The sequence below is a fragment of the Peromyscus californicus genome, unplaced genomic scaffold, assembly GCF_007827085.1.
Source record: "Peromyscus californicus insignis strain IS unplaced genomic scaffold, ASM782708v3 Scaffold_5__1_contigs__length_169319896, whole genome shotgun sequence".
Classification (NCBI taxonomy): domain Eukaryota; kingdom Metazoa; phylum Chordata; class Mammalia; order Rodentia; family Cricetidae; genus Peromyscus; species Peromyscus californicus.
In genome coordinates this window covers 18,643,687-18,661,328 of record NW_026294573.1, presented here as the reverse complement: position 1 = coordinate 18,661,328, position 17,642 = coordinate 18,643,687, and the positions used below count along the sequence as shown (strand labels likewise).

The window sequence follows — 17,642 nt, the reverse complement described above, 5'->3', positions numbered from 1 at the left end:
ATGGACGTTGCTCTGGAGTTCACAGATCGATTGTGTCAACTGTTCAGGTGCCTGGTATAAAATGACACCTAATAAATGATATGTCGCCCCTCCCCCAGATGCATCTGTCTAGTGGGGGCCAGGTTAGCCCCCAGTCACTGGTCCTCCAGGTCAGAACAGGCCCTGGAGGACTCAGGGAAAAGGAGGTCTAGGGTAGGGGGAGATCTAGGTGCCAAATGGTCTCAGAGGATGAGTCCTTGTTGTTGGTTGTTTTTCCTCTTTTTGGGGGGCCTGCCACCCAGCTTCCAAATCACACATGGAGACTTATTCTTACTTATAAATGCCTGGCCTTAGCTTGGCTTGTTTCTTGCCAGCTTTCATTAACTTAAATTATGCCCTCTATCTTTTGCCTCTGGACTTTTCCTGTTCTCTTATTTCTGTAAATCTTACTCTTACTCTGTGACTTGCTGTGTAGCTGGGTGGCTGGCCCCTGGAGTCCTCCTCATTCTCTGGCTACTTCTTCTTTGATCTTTCCTCCCAGATCTCTCTCTCTCTCTCTCTTTTTTTTTTTTTTTTTTTTTTTTTTTTGGTTTTTTGAGACAGGGTTTCTCTGTTGTAGCTTTGGTACCAGTCCTGGATCTCTCTCTGTAGATCAGGCTGGCCTCGAACTCACAGAGATCCTCCTGGCTCTGCCTCCTGAGTGCTGGGATTAAAGGTGTGCACCACCACTGCCTGGCTCAGATTTCGCCTTTTAATTCTCCCTGCCTGCCAGCCCTGCCCATCTTTTCTCCTGACTTGCCATTGGCCGTTCAGCTCTTTATGGGACCATCAGGTGTTTTAGACAGGCACAGTAACACAGTTTCACAGAGTTAAACAAATGCAACATAAACAAAAGTAACACACCTTAAAATAATATTCCCTAACAAGTCCTTTTTCCCCCTCTGGGGTTCAGATGCTGCAGCTGAGAAGCCAGGAGTCCCAGGCTCCCCACTAAATGTCCGGTGCCTGAATGTGCATAGAGACTGCCTGACCCTGACCTGGACCCCACCCAGTGACACCCGGGGTAGCATCATCACTGGTTACTCCATCGAGCTGTGAGTTACATTCTGGTGTGGCAAAGCCGCTTGGGCAGAATACTGACAAACAACTTGTTGTGGGGGTGGGGGCAAGAGGTGGGAAAAACAAACTCCGAGCTAGGTGTCTCATCCCTGATTCTCAGAATAGAGCAAGGGGCTAACAGTAAGAAACAGCTTAGAGACAGCGCAAGGGTGTCCATTTTTCCAAATCTCTTTCACAGTGATGCCTAGAATTCTGGGACAGAACCGTTAAGTACTTTGAAGCCTGAGTCCCTGTGAATTTGGTGGCTAGGTCAGACCCCAGAGGGGGACACACTGAGAGTGGGGACGGAGGGGTGCAGACACAGAACTCCCTACCTCCATGTGCTGTGGACGCTGAAGCCGGAGCTAAGGAGAAAACCAGGCCTAAGAGAAGAGGGGCCGGTGACTGCAGTGCATGCCTGGGCCAGATTTCTAGCTCTCTAAGTATGCAGGGACAGGGGAAAACAAAATCGAAGTGGGGGTGAAGGTCCCATCATAGTGTTGGGGACACAGCAAGCTCTCCAGAGGCATTGGACCTTCCCATCATGGCGGTGGATGGTGAAAGGTCTCTAGGCCCAGGCTGGGGCAAGGCTTCTTTCTAAGTGGGAGTGGAGGACATGCATAGGCAGAAGGCAGCTGCAGCCTGTGTGCAGGAAACAACCCCTGTAGGAGTTCAGACATGAAGGGCTGAAAGCCAGGATCTATTTCCACAGGTGCCAGGGTGATTCGGAGGAATGGGTGCCCTGCCATATGGCCCCTGGGGGAACCTGTCGGTGCCCGATCCAAGGCCTCATTGAAGGGCAGAGCTATCGATTCCGAGTGCGCGCCATCAGCAAGGCCGGCAGCAGCCTCCCTTCCAAGGCCTCAGAAGTGGTTGTCATGGGTGACCATGACGCAGCCCAGAGGAAGACAGGTGAGTATGGAGATCCTGAGGGGACCCTGGAGGGACCCAGTCAGGGCTCTCAGAATAGACAGCCTCAATGGGAAAGAGGTGACCTGGTGCCCGTTGTCAATGCTGCTGTAAAACACCTAATAAACGGAGTGTAAGAAAGGAAGGGCTTGAGCTGGGCGGCGGTGGTGGCGCACGCCTTTAATCCCAGCACTCAGGAGGCAGAGTCAGGTGGATCTCTGTGAGTTCGAGGCCAGCCTGGGCTACCAAGCGAGTCCCAGGAAAGGCGCAAAGCTACACAGAGAAACCGTCTCGAAAAACGAAAAAAAAAAAAAAAAAAAAAAAAGAAAGAAAGAAAGGAAGGGCTTGTTTGGGCTCCCAGTTTGAGGGTGCAGTCCCTCACAGCGGGAGAGCCATGACCCTGGGAACACAAAGCAGCTGGTTACATTCTGTTCATGGTCAGGAAGCAAAGAGAGGCGGCCACCACTGGTGGTCTCAATTTCTTCTTTTTACTTAATCCGGAACCCCAGCCCACAGAATGGTGCCACATGGCAGCTCACAATCGTCTGTAACTCCAGTTCCGGGGACCCTGACACCCTCACACAGACATACATGCAGGCAAAACACCCGTGTACATAAAATACAAATTTTTTTTAAAAAAAGAATGGACACACACACACATTTAGGACAGGTCTTTCCACCTCATAAGACTCCCTCACAGACATGCTTAGAGGTTTGTTTCCATGGTGATTGTAAATTCTGTCAAATTGACAGTCTAACACTAACCATCGCCCAACCTCCAGAAAGGCCCGAGTCTGAGACTAAGATAAAGAAAAAGAAGAAGATACTGCCCAGTCCTAGTTTGATGAGAACTCATGGTCTGATTCTTGAGTATCCTTAGTCTGGTGGAGGAGGCATGGTCCTGTCTTTAGGAACCCCTCCTCTGAGGGGGAAGAAACAGCTGGTCTGGTGGAAGGCACCAGACCCATCCCTAAGAGACATCTGACCAAGCTCTGATCACAGCTGCTACTTCAGGTGCCCTCAGTCTGAGGGAGGGGACCATCTGCCCTCAAGCCCCACCTCTGGGGGTGTTGGAGACACAGCTCTCCCAGCCCTTAGAAGTTACCATGTCTTGGGTTTGCCCCAACTCCATAAGCTTGAAGCATGTGGCTCCTGTGTCTGGCTCCATCTGCCCCAAGAACAACACGGCCCACTTTGGACTCTAAGAAAGCTAGACCCAGAAGGCCCATTCCTAAAGCTGCATGGCCAGGGCTGCGAGGCCAAGCAGAATCAGGCAGGATACAGAACCTAAGCTGACTCCTGACCCAATCCCCTGTGCTCCATCCTGCTTCCTAGAGATTCCTTATGACCTGGGCAGCAAGATCACCATCAGCAAGAATGATTTCGAAGGTATGTGTGACCTTCTCCAGCTCTGTCCCTGGAGCCAGCCCCCTCACAGTTCCAGGACTTGTGTTCATTGGCTGGCAGAACAGGGAAGCCATTGTGTTCAGAGTGTAGAAGGATCTACTCAGAAAAAAACAAACATGGGTCCCCATAGAGTGCCTGGCCGTGCCTCTGTGGAATAAATGACTTCCCCGGAAGACCCTTGACAGGGCCTCAGGGAACCAGGGTCTGGTGCTGGCTCTGTCTGGGTTTGCTGGGTGAGCTAAGACAATCTTCTGCCCCACCCCACCCCACCCCTCCATGCTCCTAGCACCCTCTGTGGAATGCAGGGCTGAGATTAGGGGTCATTGACGGCAAATTCATCTCTCTCTTGATGACTCTGGATTCCAGATGCTGTAACCATTCCCTCAGCCCCAACCAATGTCCACGCCAGCGAGATCAGAGAGGCCTACACAGTTCTGAGCTGGGAGGAGCCACGTCCCCATGGCAGAGCCCCACTGACTTACTCTCTGGAAAAGGTACAGATGGGACTAAGAAACAGCCCCCAGGATAGCCTAAGACATAGGCAGCTATGGGATCTGGGGTGGAGGTGGTGCAGAATGTGGAGAGCCCCAGGAACAACTTTGAGGTCTTCAGAGGTGGGAATTACTGCCTGGAAGAGCCTGAGCTAAGCCTTACTCTAAGGCAGGAGGATGGATTACATGACCTTTTTGTGGTGAAAGCCAAGGTAATTACAGATAGTGCTCCCTAGGGTCAGACAGCTGTAACTACAGTGAGATCCACTGGCTTCCTGGGCACCTCCATACCTCCAGGTCAATGGCATAGGGCCACACCCAGGGCCCAGCACTCGAGGCCATGTTGAGTGGCAAGTGAGGCTTATACTCACCAGACAGGGCACTGAGTAATGGTCCTCACTAGGGACCGAGGTGGAGCAGGGGAGACTGTGAAGGAGGTGGAAGGAAGATGGCCCTTCTTTCTTGTCCAAGCAGAAGACAACATTGATGGACTCCAGTCAAATCCAGGCTCTGCTGTCTGAGGCTGAACCAGTTTCCTAAGCTCACTGTGGCTCAGTGTCCTCCATCCTGTATTGGAAGTCTGCCTGGGGGGGTGGGGGAGAACACTACACATAGCCAGGGCTAGTAACTGCAGCTCACTCACCTCCCTAAAGGCAGAGTCTGAGTTAGTAGATGAAGTAACTGTTAGGGTCCTCAAGAAGTCCCATAAAAGACCACCAGTCACATATGCAATCCACAAGAGTGTTTAATAAAAAAAAATTCCAGCATGCTGGGGTCAAGCCATCTGACAAAGAGGCTAAGGGTGACCCCAAGAGAAGCTCGCAGGCTCCTTTTAAGCACAGCTAGGGAAATTCCAACTGTGGTTAAGTGTACTTTGAAGTGATTGGGTATAGACCCTTGCTGGTACAGGAATCATTTTATGATTGGCTCCTGATGTCTAGTCACCAACTGTGGTTACAGGGGTCTGTCTGCTGTGTCAGAGGTCTGTCTGCTGTGTCAGGGGTCTGTCTGTTGTGCCAGGGGTCTGCCTGTCTGTCAGCTGTGTCAGGGGTCTGACTGAAAATAGCAAGAACAGTTCCTGCTTGTGGCTGGGTAGGACCTTGATTGGCTACCAGACTGGACACACTTCCAGAGAGTCTGATTGAAGGCAGACATGAGTCAACATGGGATATGAGGGTAATATGGGGCAGAGGTCTTAGCAAACTAGTCCCTGGGGAAGAAAAAAAAACTGGCCCTGTTAGGGTCACTCCTGTTGTAAGAGAGGACAGCCGATTCAATAATGACTTAGCTGAATCCATGAATTTAAAATGTCCAAGGAGGATTCACTACCTCTGATTCTCCAGAAAGACACTCTTCTCACCTAGCAGATAAACAGCCTTAATTCTCTGGCATAAGAGAGCTGCAGATAACTGACAGTTTGTGGGGCTGGGAAGATGGCTAAGTACTCACTGCATTCAGATCCCCAGCATTCGCATAAAAAGCCATGCATGCCAGTGGGCTCTGGGAATCCCAGTGCTGGTGCAGACAGAGATAGGAGGCTCCCTGGGCTGGCTGGCCAGTCAGTCTAGCCAGTGAGTGAGCCCCAGGTTCAGTAAGAGATTGTCTAAAAGAATAAGGAGGAAAACAATTGAGGAAGTCATCCAGTGTCAACATCTGGCCTACATACACCCACACCTGCATGCATGTACGCGCACGTATGCGCGCATACACACACACACACACACACACACACACACACACACACACACACACACACGAATGCACGCACCCACACATGCAGGCACCCTTGCCTAGGCATACCATTTCCTCACACAAACATATGCACAAAAGAGAAACTTTGTTTCCTGGGCTACGGAGCCAGGGCTACCTGGGCTCAAAAGCTGCTTCTGCAAATTAGTAGCAATGCTGTTTGTGTTAACCCTTCTGTGCCCCAGTTTCCTGTCTGGTACAATGTTCATAATAACGATACATAATAACATAATAAATAACACACACCGTGTAGGTCTGAGCTGTGTGTCGTCTGAATGTGCAAAGCGGAGCCCAGCACACATGAAGTGGATGGTAGTGTCCACTGATGCCTGCGATCATTTTTTGGTGGGTTCTAGGCCCTGACAGTCATGTGGGCCTTGGAGAAGAAGGGCCAGGGAGGCAGGGTCAGCAGGTCCTCATTGTGGCTCTCTACCCTCCATCCAGAAGCTCAGGAGCAGTGGTTGCCTTCTGAGTCCCTGATAAAGCAGAGTGTGAGCTGAGCTGGTGCGGCCCACACGCGAGTTTGTGTGCCCTATCCGCATCTTGCTTGATGGGTGACTTCAGACACGTTATCAAAAAGTCTCAACACCTACGCTCCCTCCCTCGTGTGGAAAGTAGCATCCACCTTGCAATTCCTGAGAATTCATTTAGTCATCCATTCTCCCATGGGCAGGGACCGATCCTGGCCCTGGTGATATGGTGAGGTGGTGAGGCCTGAGAGACAAGCTGGGGCTGTAAAATTAAGGACAAGAGTTCATTGTCTAGTGAGAGTTCCTAAGGAATAAGACAGAAAGTAGGGGAGGCTTCAGAAGTCTTAGGTGTGACTGGAGGCTTCCCCAGAAGGGGAGTTCTTAGTGAGAGCCTATAGGAAATTAGGAGCCAAGAATATTCCAGAGCATTCCTGATATAGGTTGCAACAAGTATGAAGGCCCAGAGATAGGACCTGGGCCTCTGGAGAGCAACAGGAAGACCTAGGTATAATGTAGTGGGGAAAGGAAAGTGAATGGTGGCCAGATAGGCGGCAAGTCACAAGGAAGTGTCTCGTAACAGGTCAGGACACAGGAGCTTGAAAGGGTTCTGAGCAGACAGGGACCGGTTGCTATAGAGGATCCCACTGACAGCCACTGAAGAAAAGACCAGAGCGAGACATGGTGGTGCACACCTGTAATCTCAGCACTTAGAAGACAGTGGCAGAAGGATTCAAAAGTTCAAGGCCGCCCTTAAATGAGTATTATGCCAACCTGAGCTACGTGAGACCTTGTCTCAAAAACCAAAAAGGAGCCGGGCGGTGGTGGCGCACGCCTTTAATCCCAGCACTTGGGAGGCAGAGGCTGGCGGATCTCTGTGAGTTCGAGGCCAGCCTGGTCTACAAAGCGAGTTCCAGGAAAGGCGCAAAACTACACAGAGAAACCCTGTCTCAAAAAACCAAAAAAAAAAAAAAAAAAAAAAAAAAGGGGGGGGGGCAGGCATGATGACACACACCTTTAATCCCAGCACTTGAGAGGCAGAAGCAGGCAGATCTCTGTGAGTTCAAGGCCAGCCTGATCTACAGAGTGAGTTCCAGGACAGCCAGGGCTACATAGAGAGACCCTGTCTCAAAAACAAACAAACAAACAAATCAAAAAGTGCTGGAAAGATGGCTCAGCAGTTAAGAATCCAGACTGCTCAATCAGAAGACCAGAGTTCAGATCCCAGCTCGGAACAAACACCTATAACTCCAGCTCCAAGGGATTGGATGCCCCCTGCTGGCCTCTGGGTACTCTCACACACAAAATAATAAAATATATCTTCAAAAGAAAAAAAGATAGCAAGAAGTAAAGAGGAAAGGGGGAAGGGGGAAGGAAGAAAAGAAAAGTAACAACAACAAAAAGCTGACGTCAGAATGAGAGGCGTCAGTGAGACTACTTAGTAATTCAAGCAACAGGTGAAGCTGGCCTGGATCCAGGGTGTCGAGGGGAGCTCACATTGGACCCTGGATGTGTTTTGAAGGTGGAGTCAACTGGCTTTGTGCCTAAAGCACAGGTTTGGGCCCAAGTGATTGCAGGTATTAATGCCATTAGCGTCGTGTGAGCCACATCGGAACCCACAGTTAGTGCTGGCCACACCTCCCGCGAGGGGCTCAGCAGACCTCAGAGTGAGGAGGTTGAGGAAGCAGACGGAGGAGAGATAAGGCACCCAGGAGTTCATCCCAGCTGCAGACAGCCGCTCTGAGAGCCTGCAGGGGAAGGGCCCAGCCCACAACCAGGCTCCAGCAGCCACTGAACCAACCCCAATCCTTCTTGCTCCCCAGTCGGTCATAGGTAGTGGAACCTGGGAAGCCATCAGCTCAGAAACACCCATCAAGTCCCCGAGATTCGCCCTCCTGGACTTGGAGAAAGGAAAATCATATGTCTTCAGAGTGCGAGCCTTGAACCAGTATGGCATGAGCGATCCCTCAGAACCCAGCGAGCCCATTGCCCTGAAGGGCAAGCCAGGTACCGAGTGACGCTGCTCCATGGAGGGAAAAGGCGGGCTATTCAGGTTGTCAATCCTGGGATAGGAACTCTGGCTTCAGCAAGGAGCATTTCCCTGTCACTGAAGCTGAAAAGCATCATAACCTCCAGTCTGTAAGGTTTTGAGTTATCAGAAATTGCATTTCTCTGGGCAACAGGCCTGGGGAGGGATGGGTGTTTTCCCTGGATCAATGATTTCACACTGGACAGTCACCAGCTGGGTTAAGCACAGGCGTGAGCATGAGGAAGCATCTCTCAGTTGTGAAGGTGTCCTGAGTCTCTTAAATGGGTGGACTTCCTGTGCAGGCCCTTACTTTCTCCACAAGTGGCCAGACAGTCCCATGTGAGAACTGGCTCTCCAGGCAGACCTGGTGCTCTCACTTGCCACACTTATGATTCGGGGGCCCCTGGTGACTGTCCCCCCAACCTTTGACTCCTCCTGAGTTCCCCCATGGGAGCTCCATCCCACCCCAACTTCTCAAGGCCCCTGTTCTTTCAAAGCCTCTGCATTCTAAGGTTCTCTGCTCTCCAAGAGGATCTGAGGGCTCCATGGAGTAGCCCTGGATTTGCCCTGCTTCAAAAATTTATGTATACGTGTGTGTGTGTGTGTGTGTGTGTGTGTGTGTGTGTGTGTTAGTCACTGTTCTATTGCTGTGAAGAGACACCATGACCAAGGCAACTTTAAAAAAGCTTTTAATTGGGGGCTTGCTTACAGTTTTAACAGATACTCCATTATCACAATGGCGGGAAGCATGGCAGCACACAGGCAGACATGATGCAGGAAAAAGGCTGGGTCTAGTATGGGCTTTTGAAACCTCAAAGGCCATTCCCCTACTCCCCCCCACCCCCGTGACACACTTCCTCCAACAAGGCCACACCTCCTAATCCTTGTAATCCTTTAAAACAGTTCCACTCCCTGGTGACCAAGCATTCAAATATATGAGCCTATAGGGGCCATTCTTATTTAAAAACCACTACAGTATGTATATACATGGCACATGTGAGTGGACTGGTGGGCAACTGGTGTTTTTCTTTGATTCTAGTCTGATGGACATTTCACTTTGATTCTGGGCTTTGCCAGTGAATGGTTTGTGATTAGATGCCTGCAGCCTCTAGACCAGCCTCAGAACAAGACACTGGTACAATTCAGAAAAAGAAGGAATTGAGAAGGAAGAAAAAAATAAAGAAGCATTTCTTTGTATTATGAAAGTAGATTTTACTGTACAAAATGAAAAGAAAAAACAAGAGAGAAAAGCAAGGAGAGAGAGAGGGAGAAAGAGAAGAAAGGAGGGAGGCTGTGCCAGGCTCTTTCTTTTGGGTCACCAACCAGCTCCCAAGTCATGACGTGGAGACTTATTAGTTATGAGTGCTCAGCCTTAGCTTAGCTCTTATTTTAATCTTTCTCTTTATCTACAATTTGCCTCTAGGGTTTTGTTTTTTTTTTAATCTTTCTTCCTTTCTGTCTATCTTACTTTCCTGCTGTCTCCATGGCCGGCTGGAGGCTGCCTGGCTTCCAGCCCCAGATGAGTGTCTCTCCTTCTCTTCCCTCTCAAGCCTAGATTCTCCTCCTACTTATTCTCTCTGCCTGCCAGCCCCGCCTATCCCTCTCCTGCCTAGCTATTGGTCATTCAGCTTTTAATTAGACCAATCAGGTGCCTTAGGTAGGCAAGGTGAAATAAATGCAACACATCTTTACATAGTTAAACAAATGCAGCAGAAACAAATGTAGCATACCTTCACATAGTTAAAGTAATATTCTGCAACTGGAAGCCCAGAGGAAATGTCCTTCTTCCCATGATTCCTCCTCTGGAGGTCGCTGTTGTAAGCATCAGGGTTATCAGCTTCTACCCACCCATTCATTCATCGGAGCTCCCACCCACCCATAGGCACACACATATCCACCCATACACACACATACACAGACACACACACACACACACATCAACCATCCATTCATCCACCTATACATGCTTGTATACCTCCATATATACATACAAACAACCATCTGTCCATCCATTTAGCAAATCGTGGGAGTCCCAACTCAAGCAACTTGGTCTTTGGGAACCATGAATATCAGTATAGAATTTTCAAGAAAAGAAAATCAAGTTGTTGTTGTTGTTTGGGGTTTGTTTTGTTTTGTTTTGTTTTTTGTTTCTGTTTTTGTTTGTTTTGTTTTGTTTTTAAGATTGAAGCTAAACCTGGGGAAAGTTGTTCAAATTGGAGCAGGGTGGGAGGAATGGAGGGAGGGAGGGAGGGAGAGGGGAGAGAAGGACTGACTGAGATTGATGTAGAAGGCCTTAGTGCTTGGGTGAGGAAAAGGTGCTGTAGGGCAGGAGAGTGGGTATCAGGCACACTCAGCTTGGGCGGTCCCAAAGCCCTGTAGCAGGTCAGGAACCTAGCCACTGCCTTGACTGCTGGGGAAGTCCTCCCAAATGCCCCCGTGCTCCTCCTCCTCCCCCTCCTCACCTGTCAGAACCATAACTCTGTGCCCTCTCTCCGCCCCTCCTTTTCAGCGACTCTTCCTCCGCCAGCTCAAGTTCAAGCTTTCCGAGACACACAGACCTCCGTGTCCCTTGCCTGGGAGCCTGTGGAGGGTGGCACGGAACTCCTGGGTTATTACATCTACTCTCGGGAAGCAGGGGCATCAGAGTGGCAGACGGTGAACAACAAGCCCGTCCTGGACACCAAGTAAGTCTGTCTCCCTGGCTCCTGGCCAGGACACCCCAGGCCGAGCGCCGCTCTAAGCTCTTCTGTGTGTTGAGTTCTTCTAGCTCACTGCAATCCTGCCTTCAACATGGCTGTGTGTGCTGTTGTTTTAAAGATGGAGAAACTGAGGCACAGAGTCTTAACTTAGATGTAGCCAAAGTTCCTATAATAAGTGAGGGCAGGGGACCCGGATCCAGAGGGTCTGTTTTAACACATCCACTCATTGAGAGGCCTGTTGGCAGGAGTCTGAGGGTGGAGGTAACCTCTGTCAGACAGGCACCCCAGAGAGCTACAGGAAATGTAGGTGAGGGAAAAGGAGGCCCAGGGTTCCTGTATCATCCAGAGGAAACAGGATACGGAAGGCAGTTTCCTACAAGGCAGGGTTTCTTTGAAGGGCCTGGGATGGTAATTCTCTGGAGGGTCTTTCAAAGGATTCTCAGAAGCTGAGTCATGGCATCAGTGTAGATCATACCAGACACTGTTCTCCAAAGCTGAGCGTGCGTCCTGAGCATGAGCACGCGTCCTGAGCATGAGCACGCGTCCTGAGCATGAGCATGCGTCCAGCAGCACTGGGCGGGAGCTAGGCTTCCTTGGGCTTGACCTAGCCCCCTTCCAGGCGTCTTTGCATCTTTTGTATGTTTCCCAATGTGGTGAATGTGTGCATCTATCTATATGTTCGTGTACGTTTGTGCACGTGAGTGTGGAGACCAGAGGTTGACATTAGACGGCTTCCTCGGTCAGTCTCCACCTTTCTTTTTGTAAAGTGTGAGTGTGTGTGAGTGTGTGTGTGTGTGTGTGTGTGTGTATGTGTGTGTGTGTCTCGTGTCCATGGATTTGGGTGTGCACATGACACAGTAGACCTTTGAAGGCCAGAGAACGACCATTGATGTCAGTCCTCACCTTCCAACTTGATTGAGTTAGGGTCTCTCGTTCACTGCTGTGTGTGCTCAGCTAGCTGGCCTGTGGGCCACGGGCAGTTCTATCTGCCTCCCACCCTGTTAAGGAGAGCTGGGATTACAGACTACCATGTCTGGCTTTTTGTGGCTCCTGAGGAGCAAAACTCATCTCCTCGGGCTTGCTCCACAAGGACTTTACCCACTGAACCATCTCCCGAGCCCCACCTTTTAAAGATATTTTAAAATTATGTTTATTCATTAATCTGGGTGCATGTGGAGGTCAGAGGACAGCCTATGGGAATTAGTTCTCTCTTTCCACCATGTGGATCTGGAAACCAAACTCGGGTGGTCAGGTTGAACCATCTGCTCAGCATCTCATCTTATTTTTTGAGACAGGGTCCCTCAATGAACCTGGAGTTCTCTAATGGACTAGGCTGGCCAGTCAATGACTCTTTCCTTCAGGGATCCTGTCTCTATCCATGCACATACACCAGGAGCAGAAGTTACGCACACACATCACCACATACCACTTTGGCAATGGTGCTAGTGACCAAACTCATTTCCTCAGATGTGTGTGGTACACACTTTACCAACTACGCCACCCTCCAGCCCCTCATCTTTACATGTGGGTGATGAATTCTAGAAGAACAGATATTCCTTTCAACCCTAAGGACGACATTCTTCATGTGCCATTTCGTATGTCACCAAGAGACTGGGGCAATATTTTAGACTTGAATCTTCTACTCCTAGCTCACTAGTGACCATTTAATCCCATAAGGCAGTTGAGATACTGTCAGCTGTTTGGACACCCCTGAGGACTGAACTTTTCTCTCCCAGGTTCACGGTTCCAGGGCTGAGGACTGGGAAGGAGTACGAATTTTGCATCAGATCCGTCAGCGAGGCTGGGCTTGGCGAGAGTTCAGCTGCGACACAGCCTGTCAGGGTCAAGCAGGCTCTGGGTGAGTCCAGGGCAGGTCCAGCCTGCAATCCTCAGGGAAGCCTGGCCTGAGCAGGAGCCAAGGCCATGTCTTGGAAGGTCTATTTCCAAAACTCTCTCAAGGGGACGGGAGCTCTTTTGCTCACTCTTTCCTTCAGGGAGGAAGTGACAGTGCCCTGAGGCCATGGTGAGTACTGATCCTGGGCAGTGGGAGAGTTCCCAGGCTCAGAGATCAGACTCCAAGACACCCTTGAAGGGAGCAGACACTGCTACTCAGAGCAGACTCCCAGATCACGTGGGCACCCACCAGGGGAGGCTTATCAGCTCCCTGGGGCCCCACTGCTCAGTTCAGCCACCCCAAGGAGCCCCTCCTTAGTCCTTGCCTCCCCACAGCTACCCCATCGGCCCCATATGATTTTGCACTCCTATCCTGTGGAAAGAATGAAATGGTCATTGGCTGGAAGCCCCCCAAACGGCGTGGAGGTGGCAAGATCCTGGGCTACTTTGTAGACCAGCACGATTCGGAGGAGTCAGACTGGCACCCAGTCAACCATCAGCCTATCCCAAGTCGGGTGTGCAAGGTGAGGCTGCAGCTCCATCACTACTGCTGTGCAAGGTGCAAGAAGCCTGGCGGGAAAGCCTCGGGGCTCCCCAGGCCCTGCCACCCAGTAGCCCCCAGAACAGCCATATTGGAAGCCCCACAGGTCTCCCGCTCTGGCTGTCCCACCACCATGGTACCTCCCACTTCCCTGCCCCAGCCTCAGTTCCACGATCTGACTTCCCACCTCTGCAGGTCACCAACCTTCACGAAGGCCATTTCTATGAGTTCCGAGCCCGGGCAGTGAACTGGGCGGGTACTGGCGAGCTGTCGGCACCCAGCAGCCTGTTTGAGTGCAAAGAGTGGACGATGCCTGAGCCAGGTGAGAGACCGAGAGCCAATACCCAGACTTGTTCCCACTCCCCCTCATCATACCAACCACACAAATGTCACTGCCCACCCTGGGCATCCTGCCTTGTTCTGTTGGTCCAGACCCCATATCCTGCACAAGCTGACCCTGTAAACCAGTGGTTCTCAACCTTCCTAATGCTGTGACCCTTTAATACGGTTCCTCAGATTGTGGTGACCCCCAACCATGAAATTATTTTTACTGCTTTTCCACAACTGTAATTTTGCTACTAAATCATAATGTAAATATCTAATATGCAGGATATCTGATATGTGACCCCTGTGAAAGGGTCATTCAGTGCCCCCTCCAAAGGAGTCATGACCCACAGATTGAGAACCACTGAGGTAAACCCTGATGCAGACTGCATCTTAAGCCGGCCTGAGAGGATCCCTAACTAGACCACTATCTGGTCCCAGCCAAACTGTCACCCACCTTGACACCGTCTGATCTCTTTCTGGCCACAGACCTTTCATTAACTCGAAGGCCACACTGTCGGGACAGCCAGGCTCACCCAGGCCTTTCAATCTACCACCCTCAAACCCAGTCCTGGACAACCAGGGACAGTCAGCCACCCTGAACACAACTCCTGCAACCTTACTGGCACTCTTACCAGAAGCCTCCTAGCTCTCTCGTTCCTAGGAAGAAATAGTCTCTGCCACATCGCCCTGTGTGTCTCAGTTCTGTGTTCCACGTAAAACCTTCCCCAGATGCTGGGAATAGCTCGGCGGTGGAGCACTTGCTGGCATGTGGGATGCCCTGGGTATTACAGGCTGGGATGCGATTCGGAGCAGCTAACATCAACGGGGTGTTTGCTGTGTGGGCGCTTTCTATGAATGATCCCCCCGTTGCTCTCTACAGCTCCACGTAATAACCACTGTTGTTGCCTCGCTTTGAGGTGAGGAGACAGGAACACCAAGGTTAAATAATTCCAAGTCCCCATCACTAGGAAAGGTAGAGTTGGGACGTGACCCTGGCAGTCTGGCTCTGGAGGTCATAACCAGTACACCTGCCATCCTTGACAACAAAGTGGCCAAAGTCTGGGAGGGGTCATGCTGTCTCAGAAGGGGTGGGGAAGGTCGGGGAGGCTTCTGGGAGGAGGTGAGGCTGAGCATATTTTAAACAGCGAAGCTCCAGGTCCAAGGTCTAGTGTTGTGTAACCAAGGCTGGGCCAGGTCTCTCTGTGCCCACAGGAGTCACTTCCAGACTCAGTGATGACTGACAAAGTGTCCAGCTTGCACACTTACTGCCCACTGCTTACACACTGACTCACACAGCTTGCTGCCCACCTGTCTGGCTGATGGATGGTCAGGTAGCCGTTGCCTGGCTAAACAACCCCCATCTCTGCCCATATTTCACTCCCCACAGGCCCCCCATATGATGTGAGGGTGTCTGAGGTGCAGGCCACCTCCCTGATGCTGCAGTGGGAGCCCCCACTGTATATAGGAGCCGGGCCAGTCACAGGCTACCAAGTCAGCTTCCAGGAGAAAGGCTCTGAGGAGTGGAAGCCTTTCTCCCCAGACGCCACCTCTGGCACCCACCTCAGGGTGAGTTTCTGCCCCTCTGTCCTCCCTGCCACAGCATTTAGCAGACATCAGTTGTAATTACAAATACCAAGAAAACAAGATCCTCGTGAACAAGTGAAGACGTACAGGGAAAGTCTTTTATACCGACAAATGTCACTATCAAATGGTGGCTTCGAAGCTGAAATGTTTAGATGACATTAGGTCTTCTAGACACAGGAGTGTGGACATAAGGTGAGACCAGTGAAGAGGTAGAAGTTTGGCAGAGTCTGGGTTCGTCTCTCCACAGTAGAGTCGGCCAGTGCACGGTGGATGGTCTTCTTGCCGCTTCCCGTGTGTTGGCCCAGGCCAGGGCAGATGGCCTCCGTGACTTGGCACTGGTTTCCACCTTGGGACGGTTGGCTGCCACTCAGTAACTCACTACCCACTTCTTGACACCTACTTACTGCCAGATCTGGACCAGGTCCCAGACATTTTAAGCTAAACACGCCCTAGGCATTGGTGACAGAAGGGACCAGAGGGATTCTAGGAGCTCCAGGGAGGAAAGTCAGAACTGCTTGCTGGCATCCTGGCATAGGTCACAGCTGAGTAAGGACGCCTAGGTTGGAATCAGTTAGACGGAGAAGGAAGTGGGGCTGGGGTGTTCAGGCAGAGACCTCAGCAAGGGCAAAGGCTGGGGACCCTGGGGGAGCTCTAGAGTGACGGTCACTTACATAGGAGTAAGAGGGCAGAGGCTCAGGTACATTGGAAGACTTTAGGTCATAAACATCGGAAGTGGAAATTGACCCTGAAGACCCCTGGAAGATTTAGGCATAGTCAGATTGGCAGAGGTAAAGACAGACTGGAGAAAGGTCCAGGGGGCAGAAATATCTTTGAGGGAACTGTGGGGCTAATCCAAAAAAATAGAGAGAGAGTTTCCATCGAGGCACAGCTGGGACACGGACAGGAGCGCCTCCTTTAAGACGCGTTAAGGAGCCACATTTGGTACTGCCGTCTAATCCCAGCTACTCCGAAGGCCCAGGCTGGAGGGTAAAAAGTTCACAGCCTGCCTGGCCTCCAGAGCAAGTTCAAGGCCAGCCTGGGCAAATTATTGAAACCCTGTTTCAAAACAAAATATTAGAGCTGAGGATGTGGCTCAGGTAGCAAACTGCCTGCCTAGGATGCGCAAGGCCCTGGATTTCATCCCCAGCACCAGGTAAGCCAAGCATGGTGGCTTGCAATCTCCTCGACCAGGAGGTAGAGGCAGAAGGATCAGAAGTTCAAGGTCATCCTTGACTACATGTCTGGCCTACATGAGATTGTTTCCAAAAATTAATTAATTGATTAATTTTGAGACAGCATCTCACTGTGTAGTTCTGGCTGGCCTGGAACTTGGATGTAGACCAGGTTAGCCTCAAATTCATAGAGATCTGTGCCTCTGTACTGGGACTAAAGCGATGCACCATCACACCCAGCTAACTTTTTTTTACTATTAGGGATGTAACTCAGTGGTAGAGTATTTGTTTAGCACCCATGAGGGGCTGGGTTCAATCCCCAGTGCCATTAAGGGGAAGAAAGAAAAATAACTTGTTTAGGGCTAAGAAAGGAGCATGGAAGGTGACCCCAGGCCTGTCTCAGAGCCTCTGAGGAGAAGGCAGTATCTGTGAGAGATGAGGAATGCAGGAAGGAAGGGGGCTTTCTAGATGGAAAGACAGTGAGTTACATCCAATCAGCGCCCAGAGGATAAAGCCAGAGGGGGAGACCAATGGAAAACTGGAACTGACAGGCAGGCATGGTGGTGTGTGCCTGTAATGCCAGTACTTGGGGAGTAGAGACAAGAGGCTGGGGAGTTCCAGGCCAGCCCCAGCTGCATAAGCAAGTTAAAGAGCAGCCTGAGCTGCAAGAGACCCTGTCTTAAAACAAACGAAAATTAGAACTTGGAAGCCAAGAACGAGGATACTGGCCTTTAACCTCAGTAGCCCAGAGGGTAAGCCAGGAAAATGGTGAGTCCCAGGTCAGTCCGGGCAGCGTAGAGAGGCCCTATCTCAAAACAAAATCAAAACCCACCGTGGATCCCAGGAAAAGGGCCTACTCCTGGCCTGCCCCAGCCCAGGCGGGGTCCCAGCAGCTCTGGACAGTGTCTGGGCAGATGCCCCCTTCCTGTCCTCACAATCTGCTCTCCCACCCCCAGGTATCTGACTTGCAGCCAGGAAAGCAATACATGTTCAGGGTCCAGGCCATGAACGCAGCTGGGCTAGGACAACCATCGGTGCCCACTGACCTTGTGCTCCTGGAGGACAAGCCAGGTACGATGACCAGGGAGTGCCAGGCTGCACTGAGGGATGGGGTCTGGGTGCAGGGGATGCTCAGAGGGAAGACGGGAGACACATGAGGATGCATCTGGAGGCCTGGAGCCATTGGGCTCTGACCCACCCACCACTCTACCCACTGCCAGCTCAACTTTCCCTCGGGCTTGCGCCCCTCACCACTCTCTTCCACAGGCTGGGAGGGCATCTTCCATGCTTTCCGTGC

At 51.1% G+C, this 17,642-nt stretch overlaps 1 protein-coding gene across 1 annotated transcript in view; it reads left to right on the top strand.

Annotated features, from left to right (window-relative positions):
• The window catches only part of Myom3 (myomesin 3), a 55,515-nt gene that overhangs the window by 17,635 nt on the left and 20,238 nt on the right, over positions 1-17,642 (top strand). The window contains exons 11-21 of the mRNA XM_052718247.1: positions 932-1,073; positions 1,790-1,989; positions 3,322-3,375; positions 3,760-3,887; positions 7,924-8,107; positions 10,639-10,813; positions 12,565-12,686; positions 13,058-13,245; positions 13,458-13,584; positions 14,977-15,155; positions 17,302-17,416. Of these exons, the coding sequence (XP_052574207.1) occupies positions 932-1,073; positions 1,790-1,989; positions 3,322-3,375; positions 3,760-3,887; positions 7,924-8,107; positions 10,639-10,813; positions 12,565-12,686; positions 13,058-13,245; positions 13,458-13,584; positions 14,977-15,155; positions 17,302-17,416 (1,614 nt within the window). The remainder of the gene's footprint in view (positions 1-931; positions 1,074-1,789; positions 1,990-3,321; positions 3,376-3,759; positions 3,888-7,923; positions 8,108-10,638; positions 10,814-12,564; positions 12,687-13,057; positions 13,246-13,457; positions 13,585-14,976; positions 15,156-17,301; positions 17,417-17,642) is intronic.